Raw genomic sequence first — 21,108 nt, 5'->3', positions numbered from 1 at the left:
GAGTGGACTGCCACTCTCTTCTCCAGGGGATCTTCCCAACCCAGGGATCGAATCCTGGTCTCCTAAACTGCGGCAGATTCTTTACCATCTGAGCTACCAAATTAAAAAAAAACCTCCCAGGGTAACTGGAATCTACCATTTATCACCAAGACATAGTAAGACCAAAGGGAGGTCTGCCTGGTGAAGGAAGAAAGAAAGGAACAAAAGAGGCACACGGCAATCTCTGTTTTCCCACCTAAGTTTCCCCTCGCAGAGAATGAACGATATGGGGAGTGTGGGTGCAGAGCACACCACAAATATATTCCTGACTCAATAAACCACACAACAAAGGCCATTATAGAAACTCAAGCTGTTGCTGGCCCTGGGATCTGAAAAAGCTGGGTTCTCATCACTGATAAGATGTAGGAGGAACAGACTTAGGAACTTTTCAGGGGAAAAAAAAAAAAAAAAGACCCTGACTTTGTTTACTCCAGAAGCTTTGGCAAGGGTTGGTTCATCTCAAAGATTCAAGAGTAAGGTGGCCTCCTCGCAGGGTTGTGAAGTTAGAACAGGTTTGGGCCATGGGGCGCAGGGGGGAGGTGCCCACTCTGGTCTTTCTTCTACTTGTCCCCAACCCCCAGCTCCAAGAGAACCTGATCAAACACAGGAAGACGACTACAGGCTCAAAATAGGAAAGAAATAACATGTACAACATTGGCTTGGATTGCTGCAGAAGATTAAAAAATGTCTTTGTATTCATGACTTTAAAAAAATATTTAGTCTGACTCCTTGTGTGTTTTTCTGACTCCTTAAAAGCAACCATATTTGAGTTTTCCTGCTAAAGTATTAAATAGATACATCTTATGATCTTATTACAAATTAAAATAGAGCCACATTGATAAGCAGAGGACTTTTTAAATCAGAGTCTTCCACAGTATAAGTCCAATTTCAAAGTCAGCTAAAAAGAAATGTCAAGAAAAATGAACCCAAGGCTGTTTCTGAAAAATGCATCTTCCTTCACAGTTTATTTACAGGAAAATTCTGACCACAGTTTTGTTTAGTTCAGCGAACGTTTACTACTTAGTTTAATACCTACTTCAAGGCTGCTGGAGAGGAAATGAGTAACTCTACCTTGCCCAGCCCACTCACCTGGGTGTAATTCACATCAACCGCATTTAAAGCTGTAACTTAATCAAATCATCTGGGGCTGGGGTCTAATTCAATGAAATACCAGGGCAGACCCAGAATATCTTTCTTTAACCAAGACTGGCAGTCTGGCAAAATGGTCTACATTCTGCAGTCACTCAAATAACTGCAGAAGAAATTAACAAATTGGAAAAATATGAGGGTCAGGAAAGACTTTGCTTAAAAAAAGAAAACCAAATTGTAGTACCCCCACCTAGCCCATCGCCCAATTTATCTTCATCCCTTTCAAGGTAAGTGCTGTTTGAAGCCCCTAACATTCATTCAGTCCCAGAGAAGAACCAATCACTGGTTTCAGATGCTTGAGGATAACAAACTGAGGAAGAATTCCTGCCCTCTGGGGGGTTTATGATTCAATCTTTAATGTTTTATTCTTTTTTCTCCCGGCATTGTCACTGGAACTCCTTGACCCAACTTTGCACTGTACGTGCTCACTCACTAGAGAGTCAAGAATTCTGGTGACACATGGTCTAAAGCAGTGGTTTTCAGGTGGTGAGACTTTGCCCCATTTGGCAATATCTGGAGACATTTTTGGCTATCACACCAGGTTGGGGGGGATGGTGGTTGCTATGGCATCTAGTGGGTATAGGCCAGGGATGCTACCTAAACACCCCACAATGCACAGGAGAGCCCCCACCCAAACGTGTGGTGGAGACACACAGATCTAAAGGAGATCAAGCCACTCCTCTAAGAGAAGTCTGTGTCCACGTGCTGCTGGCCAACCCGCCCCCCACTCACCTTGCAGTTAGTGAACCACAGGGCGAGGACGAGATTCCTCAGAGCCAGGTACATGGTGGGGTCCCGCGAATACTCTGGGAACTCATAGAGCTCATCCAGCTCCATCACGTCTGGCCTCACACACAAGGCTTTGCCGCACTCGTTGGGTTGGTAGAAAGGCTGGAAGTACCGGTTCATGCCTGGAACTGAGGGTAGAAGCAAGGAGTAAATCTCACAGGCTGTAAATTCCAAATCTGGGGAAGCGTTAGTCACTCAGTGGTGTACGACTCTTTGAGACCCCATGGACTGTAGCCCGCCAGGTTCCTTGGTCCATTGGATTCTCCAGGCATGAATACTGAAGTGGATTGCCATTTCGTTCTCCAGGGGATCTTCCTGACCCAGGGATCGAACCTGGGTCTCCTGCATTGCAGGCAGATTTTTTACTGTCTGGGCCACCAGGGCAATCCGGGTAAGCTGAAGAGCATAAACAAAACCAAACCAGAAAGAAGGGCCTAGGCAAGCTTCCTGGTCTGTCCTATGTAAATGCCTCCACTTCCTCTGTCCAATTAGACCTGCTAGGTGGAAATTAAAAAATATTTCCCTATTCTTTCTTCACAAATTCAATTTCTGTGGCACAGAAATTTTTTAAATTTTTTTTGTTAAAGAAAAACATGTGCTATAAAATCTGCCACCTTAATCAGGTTTGAGTGTTACATATTCACATTGTTTCTCAACAGATTTCCAGAATGTCTTCATCTTGCAATCTGTGGTGTTGGAGAAGACTCTTGAGAGTTCCCTTGAACTACAAAGAGATCCAACCAATCAGTCCTAAAGGAAATCAACCCTGAATACTCATTGGAAGGACTGATGCTGAAACTGAAGCTCCAATACATTGGCCACCTGATATGAAGAGCTGACTCACTGGAAAAGACCCTGATGCTGGGAAAGATTGAAGGCAGGAGGAGAAGGGGGCAAGAGAGGATGAGATGGTTGGATGACATCAGTGACTCACTGCACATGAGATTGAGCAAAGTCCAGGAGATAGTGAAGGACAGGGAAGCCTGGTGTGCTACAGGCCACAGGGTCACAAAGAGTTGGACATGACTTAGCAACTGAACAACAACTTCATTTTGCAAACCTGAAATTCCAAACCCAACTGAATGCCAAATCCCCATGGAAATATATCTTAAAAGAAACTATTATTGGAGTTTTTCTGATTAGAAGACAGGTTCACAGAAGTAAATAACAAATCACTAACCCCTGATAATCCTTGTGTAGTGTTAAACCCAGTCTAACCTACATTCTGTTTCTAGGAAAGAAAGAAAAAAAGCCCCAAAAATGCACTGAAAAGGCTGTTTTTCTTACCTGCTTTTCAAGAACATTGTCCCATGTCATTAAAGACGACTTCCATGGACATACAATGCTATCTTATTTATTATCTACTCCCCTATTTCTGGGCATTTTGATTTTATCCAATTATTTTACTACTATAAACAATGCCACACATCTTTGGACTTACTTTTGATAATCTTCGATAATTTAGGACAAATTCCTACATCCAAAGAGGATCTATTGTAAGGTTTTTGTTCACACTGCCAAATGCCCTTCATATATGTACACACCGACTAATTAGCGTCTTAGGGCCTGTCTCATTCCACCTTCGGTAACACTGGGATTTATCATTTTAGTTGTGATTTTGACCACATCCACATTTTTAGAGGGTCCAGTGCTACTAGTTAAAACCTTAATAAAAGCCTACAATGTCAAAATCTACTTGCACCAAAGATGAAGTCTGTTCATGTGCAAGAGATGATCTAGAATTCTCGCTCGTACACAGAGAACTCTGATGGAGAATTTTTTAAATCCCCTGAAAGTAAACAGTCATCAGTCTGCTTGCCTTGACCTGAAGTTTTTTCAAGAGTGGGTCATTTGACTATAATTATCAATGGCATAATTAGAAGCAGAATGACTCAAAGAGAAGAAAGAAAAGTGGCTCAAGTCAAAACTTTCTTCCGGCATGTAAGACTGAGTAGGCATGATCATCAAGTTACGCAGCTATCCAACTTTCAAAGAAATGCTCATTAAATCATACCGTAGGTACGATTCCTAGCCAAGTGTTACAGGCCTTCCCAATGATTAAGGGAAAAATGAACAAATATATATAAATAATACGAGTGATCCACAGTAAAACCAGATTCATGAAATAATGAGGTGCTTTGTACTAAGTGAACACATTTAAAACAATCAAACAAAAAAACCCATCTTTTCCATTCTGCTCACCCACACATTTCCAGGGCAAAGTAGGGGAGGGAAGGCAGGGAGGGCCAGGCCCAGCTCTCACCCAGCACAGAGGGGACCGCCTTGGGGTGCTCCAGCTTCCCGGGGCTGGTGTCGCTGGTCACGCGGCGCGTGCTGGTGCAGGATGGACTCATGCCCACACAGTCTGGGTAGTAGGCCGAGAGCAGGGGGGCAGCCACGCTGTCTTTCAGCAAAGGAGGTAAGATGAGCATGGAGTACCACCAATGGTTGGACACTTCCGACACTCTCTGCAAGGGGGCAGAGCAAGACAAAGAGGGACAATGGCGGACAATAAATGGACCTGCAGGGTCCATCAAGGACAGAAGGTTCTTGCCCTGACGTTTATCCTCATGCATCCCCAACCCTTCTCATTTGCCTTCGCCCACTCCTCAGTCCTAGGCCAGAGTCCTACACAGGCAGATTCAGAAACAAAGTCCCCTGAGGAGACCTAGGGAGAATGTTTCTTAGGCCGAGTTCCTTCAGATCTACAGCAAGAAGTCTCTCTTCATTCCCCTGCAAAAAAACGCCACCAACGCCAGTTAAGTCTTTTTCTTTTTTCCTGGCTGCGTCTTGTGGTGTGAGGGACCCTAGTGCCTTAACCAGGAATCAAAAGCATGCCCCCTGCATTGGGAGCAGAGAGTCTCAGCCACTGGACCACCAGGGATGCCCCAATATCAGATAAGTCTTAACATCAGATAAGTCAGATGCCTCCACTAACTCTCCTGGAAGCCTAGGTTTGTTTAAGTCTGACACGAGGAACTTCCTTCTGTTCAGGAATCAGGCCCTTCCCCCTTTTAACTTAGGATCTAAAGATAATGGAAACTGCGAAATTCAGCAAAAAAAAAAAAAAAAAAAATCTCTGAAGTAGCAGTCAAATATTACTGCTTTCTGCCAGAGGTTACTAAAAATTTTTTTCAGAGGGAAAAATACATGACAATCAGCAAAATAAGATGCTCCATGTAGACTAAAGAAACTATCTTTGGTCTTAAACTATGTGATCATATTCCAGATTTTGAATTAACATATGGAGTCATTCGATCAAAGCAGCCTGGTGATGACTGTTGTGATAAAAATAAAATTTACCTGCTTCTAAAACAACACTGCCAGAAATCCTATACTAGGCAGTCTTTGCTAAACATGATCTTGAATGTATGCTTCAAGAAATTCTAGGAATCTAATAGAGGAGAATCCTGGGCTCAGGAACCCTCTCATGTTAGTTCTCCAGTCTCCAAGCAAATGCCACCTGCCATCAAGCTGTGGTTTGTGAATTAAAGATGCATTATTTGCCCTGCAGATTTCAGAGTCCAAATCTCAGGCAAGCATTTTCTCAGCTTACTACAAGCCCCAACATCCCTCATAAATTATTCCCAGCTGCTTCACACATTTTTTTCTTTTTTTGATGCAGACCTTTTTTTTTTTTTTTTTTTACTTATTAAACCTGCTACACTGGAAAGCAAAGTCTTAACCACTGGACCACCAGGAAAGTCCCTCACACACTCATTTTACTTGCCTGGCCCCTGATGGCTTTTCAGTTTGCAATCTTTGTCCTCAAGGCTTATTTTAGGTTTGGCTACCCTTGACCAGCCTGGGCTGGACCAAAAAGAAGGAAAGTTCCATTTCATAAACCTGCCCCAGACTCTCAACTGAAGACAAAAATAAGTAACTGGCATATGAACATCCAGGGACGACTCTTCTGAACTTTTTAAGGTTCTTATATCCCAAGAATACGGCCTCTGTCCTAAAGTTCAGATTCCTTGAAAGCACAATGGTCTGAACAGTAGGGGAAATATTCATAAAGTAATTTTTTAAACTGTATTTAAAATTATTTTTTCCTTTCTTTCTATAACGTCATCTCATTTACCCCGAATCCAGAAATTATTTGGGCCACTGCTTTACTGTAAAAATGCTTGAGGGTACAGCTATTTTTTTTTTTAATGTGGGTGTATGTGTGTGTAAGCTATTTATTTATTCTTTTTATGTGTGTGTCCCACACAGCCCTTTATGTAATAGAACAGATCTGCCAGGTGTCATTTCACCCTTTGCCTGAACATCAATCACATTCCCTGAGTTTCACATCTAGAAAAACTACAAATTAACAATCCTGAATCACTGTCACGCAGAATAACTCAGAAAATAATAATTAAAAAAAAATCATCTTCTGAAATAGCCGTTGGATCTGGCTTATGTGGCAAAATCAGTCAGCTCAGGGAGCAAAGTTTCCTAAGACAAGCGACACATGGCCAGGCTTTGCCAGCTGCTGCCCCTTCCACATCTGGGCAGAGACGGGACAAAGCAGTTACGCTGAGGTCAGAATAACACGAGAACCCTCTCACAGCTGAATCTGGGCCAAGACCATCAAATCATGGGCCTCTTGTTCGTTTCCTGGAACGATTCAAGTGGCGAGAAGGTCATAAAGTCCCCCTTGGAAAACAAGTATAACAAGTCTGATCCTTGTAGGAAGGCACGGTGTCAGTTTCTGCCTTTTTATTTCCTTTAAACATAAAGCGATAAAATTTTAGTGTTTTTTTTTTTTTCAACTTGGGTGAGGATCACTCATAACACCATTCCTGCTAGCATTTTCATCACATAGTTATCACGGGAGATTAAAAAGCCTTTGATCAGCAACCAAATAAAGACACTCTTAACACTGTTACTGTGCTTTACTTATTGTACTTATCGCTGAAAGTGTGATGCTGGCTAATCTGAAACATGCAGAAATACTCACTAGATCCTCTGGGAGGGAACAATGGTCTGAGGTCTCAGGCTGCAAGACAAGACAAAAAGTATTAATTAGGTTTAATTATAAAATATAGTCTTATTTTTTAAAGAGTCTTTGATGTGGACCATTTTTAAAGTCTTCATTGAATGTATTATACTATTGCTTCTGGGTTTTTTGGCCCCAAGGCTTGTGGGACGTTAGATCCCTGACCAGCGCTCGAATGTATAACCCCTGCACTGAAGGTGAAGTTTTAACCACTGGACCTCCTGGGAAGTCCCTAAAATACAGTCCTAAGTGTCAGTTTACCTTTAATAAGATATCTCTTTTCATCAATTAGACTGGAAAAGAGAAAGTGTGATAAAACACCCACATGAGTGAGGGTGGGAGGAAGACAGCTCCTCTTGAAAGGATGTCCTCGCTGGCAACCTACAACAATGTGTAATAATTCTGGAGAAGAATCTGACAAAATATGAAACCTTTAAATGCATGATAATTTGGCATTATCTTGTATAACTGAAGATGTACATACTATGATCAGTTCCACATCCACAAATTCAGTCAGGCTTGGATTAAAAAATACTCAAAAAATTGCAGAAAGTTCCAAAAAGTAAATCTGAATTTGCCATGCACCAGCAACTATTTATATAGAATTTACATTATATGAAGTATTAAAAGTACTCTAAAGATGAACTAAAGTATACGAGAGGATGTGTGTAGGTTATATGCAATACTATGCCATGTTAGACAAAGGACTTCAGCATCTTCAGATTTTGATACCTGCAGGGTCCTGGAATCAAGCCCTGCAGATATGACTGCATGATGCCCAACAATTCTAGTCTTGCTATACAGACATATCTCAGAGACACTGTGGGCTCACTTTGAGACCAACCATTGCAATAAAGCAAGCGTCACAATAGAAGTGACTCAAAAGAATTTTCTGGTTTCCCAGTGCATATAAAAGTTATGTTTACACTATACTATAGTCTATTAAGTGTGCAATAGCTTAAAAAAAGAAACCTGCACATACTTTGATTAAAAAATACCTCAGGGACTGTCCTGATGGTCCAGTGGTTAAGAATCCACCTGCCAATGCAGGGGACAGGGGTTTGATCCCTGGTCAGGGAAGATCCCACATGCCATGGGGCAACTAAGCCAGCGTGTTAAAACTACAGAGTCCAAGTGCCCCCGAGTCCTTGTGCCAAAATGAAGATTCAGCACAGCCAAAAATAAATAAATACATAAAATAAAAATACTTTATTGCTAAAAATGCTAACCATCATCTGCCAATGCAGAGTTGTCACAAAGCTTCAATTCGTGAAAAATGCATATCTGTGAAGCGCAAAAAAGCGAAGTGCAATAGAACAAGGCATGCCTGCATTTTCTAGAGAGACACTCGTCCATGTGCACCAAGAAAAGGATTAGAAAATTCTTGAAGAAGCATAGTTTGTAAGAGAGAAAAGCTAAGCACAAGCCAGAAGTCCATCAAGAGCAGCAGGCAGAAACCAACTGTACTACAGTCAAACAACAGCACAGCAATGAGAGTAAACTGTATGGATGCACCTTCCAAATTTCACGGTGGGTTGAAAGAAGCCACACCCAGAAACATGCATGCTATATTATGCCATTTGCATAAAGTTCAAAAGGAAGCAACATCCACAGTGCTGTAAGTTGGAAGGGTAAGTAGGGACCTATAGCCATACCACCCTGAAAGCGCCTGTCCTCTCTGATCTCAGAAGCTAAGCAGGGTCAGGCTGGTTAGTGTTTGGATGTGGGAGAAGAGGAAGTAAGTAGTTACTCTGGGCAAAGGGGGAAAGGGATGGACTCTTTGAGTGAAAGGCGATGCAAGGGTGCTTCTGAGAGGCTGGTCAATTTCTTAACTGTTCTGTTCAGTTCAGTTGCTCAGTCGTGTCCAACTCTTTGTGACCCCATGGACTACAGCATGCCAGGCTTCCCTGTCCATCACCAACTCCTGGAGCTTGCTCAAACTCATGTCCATTGAGTTAGTGATGCCATCCAACCATCTCATCCTCTGTCATCCCCTTCTCCTCCTGCCTTCAATCTTTCCCAGCAACAGGGTCTTTTCCAGTGAGGTGGCCAAAGTACTGGAAGCATCAGTCCTTGCAATGAATATTCAGGGTTGATTCTTTTCAGACTGACTCGTTTGATTTCCTTGCTGTCCAAGGGACTCTCAAGAGTCTTCTCCAGCACCACAGTTCAAAAGTATCAATCCTTTGGCGCTCAGCTTTCTTTACTGGGACCTGGCTAAATGTGGACTCTGAAAATTCACTGAACTATGGCATTTTGACTTGTGTGCTTTCTGTTTGTATATTTCAATTTAAAAATTTACCTAAATAAACTGAAGACTGGCATACCATATGGTCTGGGAAATCTAGCCCCTGGAATATATTCCAGAGAAACTCTCTGCACGTGTACACTAGGAAAACTGGCACAGGAAATGGCAACCCACTCCAATATTCTTGATGGAAAATTCCATGGACAGAGGAGCCTGGTGGGCTACAGTCCATGGGGTCGCAAAGAGTCAGACACAACTGAGCACAGCACTAGGAGAGACGTGAAAGAACATGACACCCCCAAACTAGAAACAACCCTCACACACCTATGAGCAAGAGAACAGACACGCTATGGTAGATTCCCACAGTGCAAAATTACACAGCAGGGACAATTAACGACTCAGAGCTGTAGGCATCAGCATGGAGGCAACCCAAAAACCTCAGTGTTAAGGAAAAGAAGAAAGCTGCCGAAGAAGGCAAACAACAGGGTACAATTTCCAACCAACGTAAAATATGCAAAACTTCACATGTTATTTAGGGTTTCATACATATGTATCAACTCAAAAACAAAAAGCAGAGGAATAATAAATACAAAATTTGAAATACTGCTTGCTCTTGCAGGAGAGGCAGAGGAAGATAACCATTGAGGGGCACCCAGGGAGTTACAGAGGCATTGGTCACGCTCTGTTTCTAAAACTAGGGGTGAGTGTTCAACTTCATCCTTTATTCCTTACACACAAATTATAAATCCTCTTGTGGGTCTAAGAATTATTTCAAATGAAAACAGCTTGATAGGTGGCACAGAATATAAGAATCTGCGTGCCAATGCAGGGGACACAGGTTCCATCCCTGAGCTGGGATGATCCCACACATCTCGGAGCAGCTAAGCCCGGAAGCCACGGCTACTGAGTCAGAATTCTAGAGCTCATGAGACACAACCACTAAGCCCGCAGGCTGCAACCACTGGAGCCCATGAGCCTAAGCCTGTGCCTGCAACAAGAGAAGGCACTGAAGCGCGAGACCCTCGCACAGCAATGAAGAGTAGCCCCCGCTCGCTGCAACTACAGAAAGCCTGCGCACAGCAAGGAAGACCCAGGCCAGCCAAAAATAAAAATACATAAATAAAACTTGCACAGGCACGAAGCTATTCACTACAGTGCACTCACTGACGATAAATGTTTAAATGTCACCTAAATGCCCTTCAACCACGGCAAATTCATCACGATCTATCCATTCAGTGGACTATGTATTATACAGTCTTTACAGGGAAAGAGATCTCTATGCACTGAGATGGAAGCATCTTCAAGATATATTAAATGACAAACAGTGAGCTCCAAACAGTGTGTGTTGTTTGCTACCATTCTTTTTAATGCTGTTTTACAAATAAACCTTTCCAGACTTTCGTCCTTGACAGAAGACCAAGCTGAAAACCAAAGGGCCTCTGAGTCAATAAACACCATTTAAATAAATATTTCAAAAGTTGAGGTTAATAGATGGTAATCAATCAGAATGGAACTAGAGGGTCTCAAGGGAGGATTTCTTGGGCAGAAGGGATTTAAAAGATATGATGTCATCCTTAGAGGCTATGATCGGCTATGATCACTCTGAGCTATACTTCTTTAAATCTTTAAACAGTAGTTTAGATATTTGTTTCCAGTGCTTTAAAAAAAATGTGCCTACCATAAATACATAATGAGAGCATAAAGAAAGTTCTAGTAGGATAAATGAATCATTAAGAGTTGTTATCTATTAGAGTGGGAAGAAAGAGATGTTTTACAGAGGACTTTCATTTTTCATTTACATATTATGTGTGTGCATGTACTTACATAGGTACACATATGTTCAATTTGCTTTTTTAAACTTGAGATTATATTCATGTAATGCTTACGTAAAATTTAAAACTATAGAAAACAAAACTCCTAAATATTCATACCATTTTTCTCACCAGTTTACTTTGCAAAATCTTCCAAATATGTTAATAATTATGAGTTCCTTCAATAATATTTGTATCATAAATCCCAGGCTTTGAAAACCTTGATCGTAAACTTTATAAAGCTTTTCAAATGTTTCTCATTCATTCTTTAAAGAAGAATTTGAACTAAGAAAACATTTTGCTGGTGATAACTGCATATCTGTGAATATATTAATACCACAAACCGCTGAATTATATACTTTAAGAGGATGAATTTTGTGAATTAAGCTATGTGAATTAAGTCAAAATTTTCAGAAAGAAAAAGCATCTTGCATCTGAGATTACAATTCTGAATATTCTTTAATGTACTGATAAAACAAGACACGTTCTATAGATGAATGCTTTAACACTTTGAAGCAATTAGCACATTTTTAAACGCTAAGCAATTGTCAAATCTCCAAAGAGGCAGAATATACCAATTAAGAAAGACTGCTAATAGCCCAAACATATTGTTGTCGTTCAGTCGCTAAGTCATGTCCGACTCTTTGCAACCCCATGAACTGCAGCATGCCAGGCTTCTCTGTCCTTCACTATCTCTCCGTGTTTGCTCAAACTCCTGTCTATTGAGCCCAAACATATTCATCCTTTTCTCTTTACTAACAGGATCCTAATTTCGATGCGGTTATGAAAGATTTCCCTCCAGTTATAAAATATAAAACATGCAACAGTTATGGAATATCTTCTTCCTTTGTCCCCACTGTTGTTCAGAGTAGCTGTGAGATCCTGTCCTGGCCAAAGAGCTATAAATAGAAATCTACTGTTGGAACTTCCAGGAAAGCTCCTGGTTTCCCAGTAAAAGGAGGAGAGACTTGGCTTACGATACTCCAGCCTTTCCCATCTTTTCTGCTTTGAACTTGGAATGATGGCTGATGATGCAGTAATGATCTTCTGGGAGAGCTGGAAACTAGAAAGAGAATTCCCTGGGCAACTATACCAACTCTGGACTGCCTGCTTCTAAACTGTTTATAATGAGAGAAAAAGCCTTAATCGGTTAAGCTATTGTAGTGGAGGTTCTCTTTATACATGGGACAGTACCATCCTGATACAATGACCAATACGATAAAGGAAAAATATACGTCATTACTACCAGCTGACAACTAAACTAACCCATCAGTTAATTCAAACAGAAAACCAAAGACATCATACCTTAACAGCAGTATTTGGTTTCATACCGCATCGGTAGGTCTTTGCTATCTGGGGAGTCAGCTGGATCTCCTTGGTAAGCTGCCTCCATTTCCTACACTCAGGTTTTGTACATTGAACCTAGATGGAAAGTAAGAAGTCAAGGTCAATGAGTTAGCGCCTCTTGAGTGAGCATTTCTTCCGTCTCTTCCTTTGCCATCTCCTCCACATGATTTGGGTTAACAAGTGTTCAGCATCAAATGCATGAGGTTAAGTGAAAGAAGCCAAATGTAAAAGGTCACACACTGCCTGATTCCTTTATACAAAGCATCCAAAATGGTAAATTCAGAAAGACAGAAAGCAGATCAGCGGTTGCCAGCGGGTAGGGGTAGGGAGGAATGGGAGGTAACAGCTGAATGGGCACAAATCTCCTTTGTGGATGATGAAATGTTCTGGAATTGGATATTGGTGGTGATTGGACCACACTGTGAATGTACTGAATGCTGAGTTGTACATTTTAAAAGGGTTAATTAAAAAACCTTTTTAAATTTATTCTTTAATTGGAGGATAATTGCTTTACAATGTGTTGGTTTCTGCAGTACAACAATGCGAATCAGTTGTAAGTGTGTGTGTGTGTTCTTGCCTCTTGAGTCTCCCTTGTGAATTGTTTGTGAATTTAAAGTTATGTAAATCTCACTTCAATTAAGAAAAATTTTAAGGTATGCATAGAAAAGCTCAAATTACCTATAACATTAAATAAATTAGCAAATAATTTATTGAATGATGGTATATTTATATTATATATACAAACACCAAAGTGTGTTTTCAAAGAATGGCTAAATAGAAAAAATAAAGTTAAATTAATTTAAAAAAACCTAAAAGCTACTAAAAACTTACTTGCAAAGTATGATTCTAAACCAAATTAGGATTTGCATACTAAGTGTGAAATTGTGTTTAAATAAACACAGAAAAACATGAACAAAGAAGAGAGATATGGACCAAACTTAGCAATGGCTATCACCAGCTGGTAATGAGTCTTTAGTTTCTTCTTTATGCTACAGGTCAAGTTAGGTGATTTTTCCACAAAAATAAAAAAAGTGATTGGCTTTCATAGTTACAGAAAGAATAAATGTCATTAAAGAAAACTTTCCTAAAAATTGGAATTTTCATCCATTCCTCTTGCATTTAGTGCTATAAATGCTTTTTCTGTTAAGTTGCTCAGTTGTGTCCAACTCTTTGCTACCCCATGGACTGTAGCCTGCCAGGCTCCTCTGTCCATGAGATGACCCAGGCAAGAATACTGGAGTGGGTTGTCATTTCCTCCTCCAGGGGATCTTCCTGACCCACAGATCAAACTCCCATTTCCTGCTTGGCAGGTGGATTCTTTACCCTGGAGCTACCAGGGAAGCCCTATAAATGCTTCACAAAATCATACAGGTTTATCTTTTTTACCCAGTAGGGGAGCTGCTGGTCTGCCATGAAAGCTTTGGGACTAGGTTCAGTTTTGCCATTGCTTGTCCATATTTTTTTCCACGTAGTATATTTGTCATATCCATCCTTATGGCTGAAAAACAATAAAAATAAATATATCAAACAATAAGCTATTCAGGTTTTCAAAACAGGAGGCAGATAGAAATCTTATGTGAAGGACTTAACTAGCCACATTATAAGGGGGGAGGGGTAAGTTATCATAGCACGAACAAAACAGGTTGCATTTTTAGTATCTAAAACTATCAAGAAGGGATGGTTACCTGTCTGTCCAGCACCCTCTAGCTGTCAGCATCCCCCACAAAATCTTTTCCTTCCTGCCCCTTTGTATTGGCATAGAAGAGCAAAGCAGCTCCTAAATTTTTCAGAATTTGTGAACTACAGAGAACGACTGTCTCATGGCAGATACTTTCTGAGCTCTGAGTGTGCACACACAAGCATACACACATGCATCAAAGTTCTGGCACACCTGTAGTCAGCTCAGGTATGGATGAAACAGTGAAATAATTCAGCAACCCCGGGGAGGGGGGTGCTCAGACTTAACCATCTGACCCCCACCACTGCCCACGCCACCATCCCTTCCACCCCAAAAACTTCCAACAATCATCAGAACAAACCTTCTGTAGTAATGGTCAAAGCATTCATTACAGAAATGCTCCCCACAGGAGAGGTGATACCATCGGGACGTGTAGCCATTCTTGGCACATCTGAAAACAGCAAAAACAGATAGCTTTGGTAATGAATAAACACATCTCGCTTTTTCTGTTAACATTTATCAAACACCTCCTATGAGCCCATTTTGCCTTACCTTCACTTAGAATCCTAATGACTGGACATTACAACAGAAGAAATGAAATGCTTCACTGACACAGAACAATGCATGGGGAGGGCACAGGGACTTACATCAGCGGTACCCAGCCGCCTGCTCATCAAAAGGCCCTGGGACTTGGTTTTATCAGGACTCCATGGAGTGATGATACGGTTTTAGGATGTGAGAGAAGCGATGGCAGCGGGCTTGCCGCATGTGTGTGAAGGAGGGAAGTGTGGTCTCTAGCAGCAACATCTGGCCAGCTGGGATTGGACCATCCCGTGGGCAATCTGGCAAATAAAACCTGCCACGCAGCCAATAATGTAGCAAAAGAATGAACTATAAAGCCACTATGAACACTAACACCACCACTTCTTTGTGATTTTTTTTTAAAAAAAGAAAGAATTTGTTTTCCAGGTTTCATTGAATCTTAACTGAAGATTTTTTTCCACTGGAAGTAAAAGGTCATGCTTGGATCACCCCAACAAAAAATGGCAAGAGTGCAGTTAGCAACGTAGTTTGAATGAGCCCTGTATCTATCTTTGGAGGCAGAGGTATGCTGTAAGAGGGAAAAAAGCAGCCCAGAGAAATAAGCAAACATTGGTCTCTGTAGGAAGCTCGAGGTTCTCCCTACTCCCCCCTTACCTCTTACCCCATCCCATCCTCAAACTATCCTCCCATTCCCAACCTCCAGAGGTACAACTATGCGGGATGCAACGTGAGCACAGGGGGTTGGTCACTGTGCAGAGCTGATACAGGCTTGTCTAATGGGGGAGTGAGTAGTGGGGTATGATGTGTACAAAATGTACCAGCAATGTCTCTACTGCAGGATAGCAGTATCTCTATGTATCTTTAGGAAGACTGTCTTTGAGAATGAACGCACTCATTGGCAGGAAGGTGAGGCCAAGACACGCCGTCTAAACAGACCTTTCAGAAGTACTTGCAAAGCACACCGGACATGTGGCTGTACAGCCTGCTTTTTCACATTTCCTGTACTTCTTCTCTGACCCACCATCTTCATCCTCATCTGTCGTCTCCGTGGCCTTTTTCTTTGCCTGAGAAAGAACCAGTTGAGGTTAAGATCAACACTGGCATGGCCCACGGTAGAGGTGGTGGGAGGTTTACTCCTGAAATTACTTCCACATTAGAAGTTCTAAGTGTGAAGATCAACAGCATCCTGGCAGAGGGGTAGGGGCTGACGATAACAGCAATTTCCTTGAGACTGCATTGTGCAAACAATTCACTAATCTGCTAGAAATCTGGAACCAGCACTTCGAAAACAGTCTCTGAGTACAGACCGAAAATGCATACTAGCTTCTTTTAGGATAAAGCTGTTTCAACTCTATTTCAATATTGATAATCTAACCCAGATAATCTAACCAATAAAAAATTAAAAAGAAATTTTTTTAGGCTGTATCATAAAAAATGAAAGCCATTTTCAAATTAAGATTGTTCTCTTTGCTTAGAGAAGTTCTATCCTCTCAGTATTGTAGATTTAAAAACTACAAAAAAAATGTGTAAGACAAGTTCTGGAGAAAGAATTACATCATTCAATATTTTCCTTTAAAAAAAAAATGGCCCTACAAGAAAGGTGGCTGCAAGTAAGCCATCAACAGCACCCAATTAACTATTACAAGCTGAGGTCCAAATTCCTATGAATGACATCAAGCCAAGCATGATCTGGTCCCAGCTCACATCCTGGAGACAACCACACAGCTGAACATCCTCTGTTGTTTCACAGCAATGCCTTTATCTCCGTCAGATAAGCTTTTTTCTCTACATTCTATCATTTTATCACACTGGAAGTCCCAAGGTGAATTTTTCTACTAGACTGCAAGTTCCTTGAGGGCTAGAATTCTACTCTTTCATCTCTAATTCTTCAGTCCCAATCACAATAAGTCTGTTGGCTCAAAACAGGGTCAATGAATGAGCAAATAAGCGATACCTGCCTACCGGAACTCCTCAAAGGAAGGCTATCTGGAGAATGGTCAAAAGATGCTTTTTTCTTTGTTCTTCCCCGTGAGGTCGCCATTGTATCAGAAAATCTGTCAAAAAAAAGAAAAAACAGAAAACATTAAATAAGAGCATCTGCTAATACTTTCAACACTCTGGAGTCAAGTTATTAAGTAGTTTTGGTGGTAAGAGTGCATGCCCTACAGTTAGATGGACTGAGTGTGAGACCACTGCTTTCAAGTTATTTAAGCGAAGACTAAGCCTCAGCGTTCTCATATATAAAATGGGCACAACTAGTGTGTACCCTAATATTGGTGTGAGGATTAAGTAAAATAATTAATTGAAAGCACCAGGCCTAGTATAAGTACTCAATAAATGTTACCCATTAGTTGTATATACATTTTACATATACACAGAAATGAATGACCTATAAAAAAAAGACAGTTTATAAAATTCAATGAATAAAAATATCTTTATTTTTGTTTATGTTCCTCTCTTTCTCACTATGTCTTAGTTCCCAAATTTTGATCTATTTTACTTTAAAAAGTATACAGGCTTCCCTCGTAGCTCAGTTGGTAAAGAATCTGCCTGCAGTGCAGGAGACCTCGGTTTGATTCCTGGGTTGGGAAGATCCCCTGGAAAAGGAAATGGCAACCCACTCCAGTATTCTTGCCTGGAAAGTCCCATGGAAAGAGGACCCTGTAGGCAGGCTACAGTCCATGGGGTGGCAACAGCTGGACACAACTTAGCGATGAAACCACCACCCACTACCATACTTTAAAAAAGAAAAAGCATTCATTCCTCCTCAGTAAAACCCAACAAATAAATCTCAGGCACACTGTCTGGTCACTATTGAATATAGGAATCTGGGTTAGACAGTCACTGGACAAGCTGAGTTCTCAAACTAATTTAATCACAGCACAGTTAGCACATTAAGAATCAAAAGTCTACGTCAAAAAAAATAATGCATAAATCCATCAACGATCAAGACTTGTCATATACTACCATTTTTTTCAATTAACTTAAATAAGGAATGAAAAATGCTTAGCATAACTAAGTACTTGCTAGTATATGGATCCTACAGTTATCAGACATCTCCTTCCCTGGTCCATATTTACTCCACACACATATTCACAATAGCATGAGAAATAAATAGGACATACTTACAGATAAGGAATTGAAAGTGGAGAAGTGTTGTTAAGATACAAGTCCCACATATATGATCTTAATCTTGGGGAAAAGCTTTGAAGGGCTTGTAATCCTATTGCTTCACTACAACCTGTGATACTACTGTTTACACCAGGGCTTCCCTGGTGGCTGAGAGGTTAAAACATCTGCCCGAAATTCGGGAGACCCGGGTTCGATCCCTGGATCAGGGAAGGTCCCCTGGAGAAGGAAATGGCAACCCACTCCAGTACTCTTGCCTGGAGAATCTCATGGTCGGAGGAGCCTGCTAGGCTACAGTCTATGGGATCACAAAGAGTTGGACACGACTGAGCAACCTCACTCTCACTATTTACATTAACATTTGTAAGTTATGGATTTATGAACATCACATGTAAAAACTTTCAATCCGCCATCTACATCAACTTTGAGAAATCTTGATACCAACGTTATAGGTGGTTTTTCTTTGACTCAGTCTTCACTTTCTCAAAATCATTATGTTAATATAGGAACAAATATACTGTATACATATTCTGAAATGCATTACAGCTCTTAGTCATTTAAAAAAATTGCCATTAGTCCTACAGCACTCATTATGTAGCTGGATAAAGCACTGCTGCTGCTGCTGCTGTTAAGTCGCCTCAGTCGTGTCTGACTGTGTGTGACCCCATAGATGGCAGCCCACCAGGCTCCCCTGTCCCTGGGATTCTCCAGGCAAGAACACTGGAGTGGGTTGCCATTTCCTTCTCCAATGCATGAAACTGAAAAGTGAAAGTGAAGTCGCTCAGCCGTGTCCAACCCTCAGTGACCCCATGGACTGCAGCCCACCAGGCTCCTCCGCCCATGGGATTCTCCAGGCAAGAATACTGGAGTCGGGTGCCATTGCCTTCTCCGGGATAAAGCACTAAGTGGTTTTAAAAGTACTACTGTCTACCTTAATTCTTATACCCTAAGAAGGGCTTCTGGCTCACATTTTCAAAATAATTTACAATCTCTTTACATAAAACTTATAACCTACATTATTCATAAAATGAACCACAAATAAAGCATATGTAAATGTGTACACTGTATATGTTAAGTATTGCAGCAAAAATATTTGAGTCTAATGTGCGGTTTAGGAATGCAAATAAAATCAGTTCAAGCAACATTTGACCATGTTACCTGGGAATGCAAGCACTCTCAAAGGAAAGCATAATTTCTGGAAATTTCATCAAACATTTTAACCCAACTATATACTGAAAAACATATTTTTGATTGCAAAAGAATGATGTAACCCAAGAAATGGTTAAAAGGAAATGAAAACATTAGCTATGAAAGCCGTTAAGAAATCTGTGTGGTCTGGGAAAAATATGATTGAAGATTTTCAGAGTAGTACATTTTCACTTTTAATTATACAAGTAACAGTTATGTACCTTCATTCTTTTTTGACACTGTAATTTCTTTATTTTCTCTGTTGCTGGGTTCTTGGGGCCTCAAATGGAGGAAAAAATTTTAAATTGGGAGGACTACAGTTACTTATGCTTTTAAATATAATCTTAGAAATACTGACCAAGTGTTAGTAAAACAAATTAGTATACTGGAAGTGCTTTCCCGCCTGGTTCTTCAAATTAATAAACACACCTAACTTTAAATATAATCAATTTGTTTCAGGTTCAGTATGACCTTATAAGCATAGTTCTTCCTAATTTTAAATTTGTAGCTTTGGTTTTCTCTTAATATGACAACAAAAAGGAAAAAATGGTTGGGGGGGGTACCTAAATATGTGTGAATATATCAGTGTCTAGATTTCTAGTTTAGTAAGTTCCACGATTTTTTCAGAAGTAACTTATTCAAAAAACTGAAAAAAAGACCCACACAGAATCCATAAAAATATGAATTAAAAGACTCCAGGTTGAAATAAAAATGTAGAATGGCATTAACATAATTTCTCGAAACTGGACAAACTACTAGAAACTTCTCCAGAGACAACAGGGGCAAAAATTTCCCTTCGGGCCACTTAAAACTGCACCCACGAGAATCAACTTTCAGACATATGGATCCAGTTCAATTGCCCGAATGCTTTGTTGACGACTTTCTCTGCACGGAGTATAATTAATTATTGATGGTCATTTTCTCCCGTACCTCCTGAAGAAAACCTTCTCTCCCACTCACCTTTCTTCCACTAAAGTCGGTTTAAAAAAAAAAACCCACCCACCAACCAAAGTGTAAAAGCCTTGAGCTGTGTATGCACTGGTGGAGTGACCGATCCGCCAAACGAAGTGGTGTGGACGCCTGCACGCTCTCCCGAGGGAAGGCCTGGCCTCCATCTGGCTAGGTTCCAGGTCACAGAACCCCCAACTCGCTACAGCTGGGCCTGTCTCTTCCTTCCTCTTTCACCTGCCAGCTGCTGGGCTGTTGACTAACAGCTACCGAAATCGGGCCGCCCCCTCCGGGTCCCGGGTCCCGGAGGAGTCACCCCAGCAACCTGGCAATGCCGATAGCGTCTTAACGCGTGGTCCCTGCGCTGCAGTCCAGCCAACAGCACCTGCGAGGCCGTACCGGCTTCTCGCCGCCACGCTCTCAAAGCTGGGAGGCAAGCGACCGAGTTCCAGCCCCCGGACGGTGGGTGCCCCCTTCCTCGCAGCAGCCTCTCCCCGGGTGACAGGGCTCTGACAGCCCCCAGGAGGGAGCCCCCAAAGGCTCCCTGTGCCAGCGGCAGCTGCCTCGCTTTCCGAAAAGCTCTCTCGACTCCTCCGAAGTCAGAGAAGCCGCAGCCTCCCCAGGCTCACCTTTGCGCTGGAGGCGTGCAAGGAGTCGCGGGGAGACGGCACCCCTGTACAGAAAGCAAACATTGTGGGGAGGTGGATTAACCCACAACACCGCGAGGAATCCGGGAAGCCGGTCGCTCCAACACCCCAGGCCAGGAATCCACCCCCTCCCCAATTCCTCGGGCTGGGACCCTCCCCCGCACCCCTCGCCCCTTTCCAACCCGAGGACAGAGGTAGAGCCCCGAGGGACCAGTCGACCTCCCACCCGGGCGAGGAGAGCGGCTCAGGGGCAGGAGAGCTTGCACCCCGGCCAGGCTGCTTTGTGCAGAGCTGTCACCAGAAATCCGCCGCTGCCCCCACGCCCGCCCCCGGAGCCGCGCGTCCTCCCCGCCCCCCCACCTCGGAGCACAGGCGAGACCGAGCGCGCCGTCCCGGGCTGCGGGCGCCTCTCCGGAGCCGCGCGCCGCGCGCACAGGACAGCAGGATCCGCGCCGCGAGCCGCAGCCTCAACTCGGCCGCCGCCGCCGCCGCCGCCGCTTCCGCCCCTGTCACGACGTGACCCGTGGTGGGAGGAGCCGGCGGGACCGGGGAGGAGCCGGGTCCCCGCCTTCGCCTCCGCCGCGCGGCTCGCCCCGCCCTGGCCATTT

The 21,108-nt window shown here is 42.3% G+C and overlaps 1 protein-coding gene across 1 annotated transcript in view; it reads right to left on the bottom strand.

The window, feature by feature from the left end:
• Window positions 1-20,988, bottom strand: part of KDM1B (lysine demethylase 1B) — a 42,660-nt gene extending 21,672 nt beyond the window's left edge. The window contains exons 1-10 of the mRNA XM_040249336.1: window positions 20,861-20,988; window positions 20,483-20,526; window positions 16,543-16,642; window positions 15,525-15,652; window positions 14,407-14,496; window positions 13,754-13,865; window positions 12,326-12,442; window positions 6,923-6,961; window positions 4,241-4,445; window positions 1,921-2,105 (exon numbers count right to left, since the gene is read on the bottom strand). Coding sequence (XP_040105270.1) covers window positions 1,921-2,105; window positions 4,241-4,445; window positions 6,923-6,961; window positions 12,326-12,442; window positions 13,754-13,865; window positions 14,407-14,496; window positions 15,525-15,652; window positions 16,543-16,629 — 963 coding nt within the window. The 5' untranslated portion in view covers window positions 16,630-16,642; window positions 20,483-20,526; window positions 20,861-20,988. The remainder of the gene's footprint in view (window positions 1-1,920; window positions 2,106-4,240; window positions 4,446-6,922; window positions 6,962-12,325; window positions 12,443-13,753; window positions 13,866-14,406; window positions 14,497-15,524; window positions 15,653-16,542; window positions 16,643-20,482; window positions 20,527-20,860) is intronic.
• Window positions 20,989-21,108: the final 120 nt, after the last annotated feature.

The sequence above is a fragment of the Oryx dammah genome, unplaced genomic scaffold, assembly GCF_014754425.2.
Source record: "Oryx dammah isolate SB20612 unplaced genomic scaffold, SCBI_Odam_1.1 HiC_scaffold_11, whole genome shotgun sequence".
Lineage (NCBI taxonomy): Eukaryota > Metazoa > Chordata > Mammalia > Artiodactyla > Bovidae > Oryx > Oryx dammah.
This window is presented reverse-complemented; position numbering and strand designations above follow the sequence as displayed.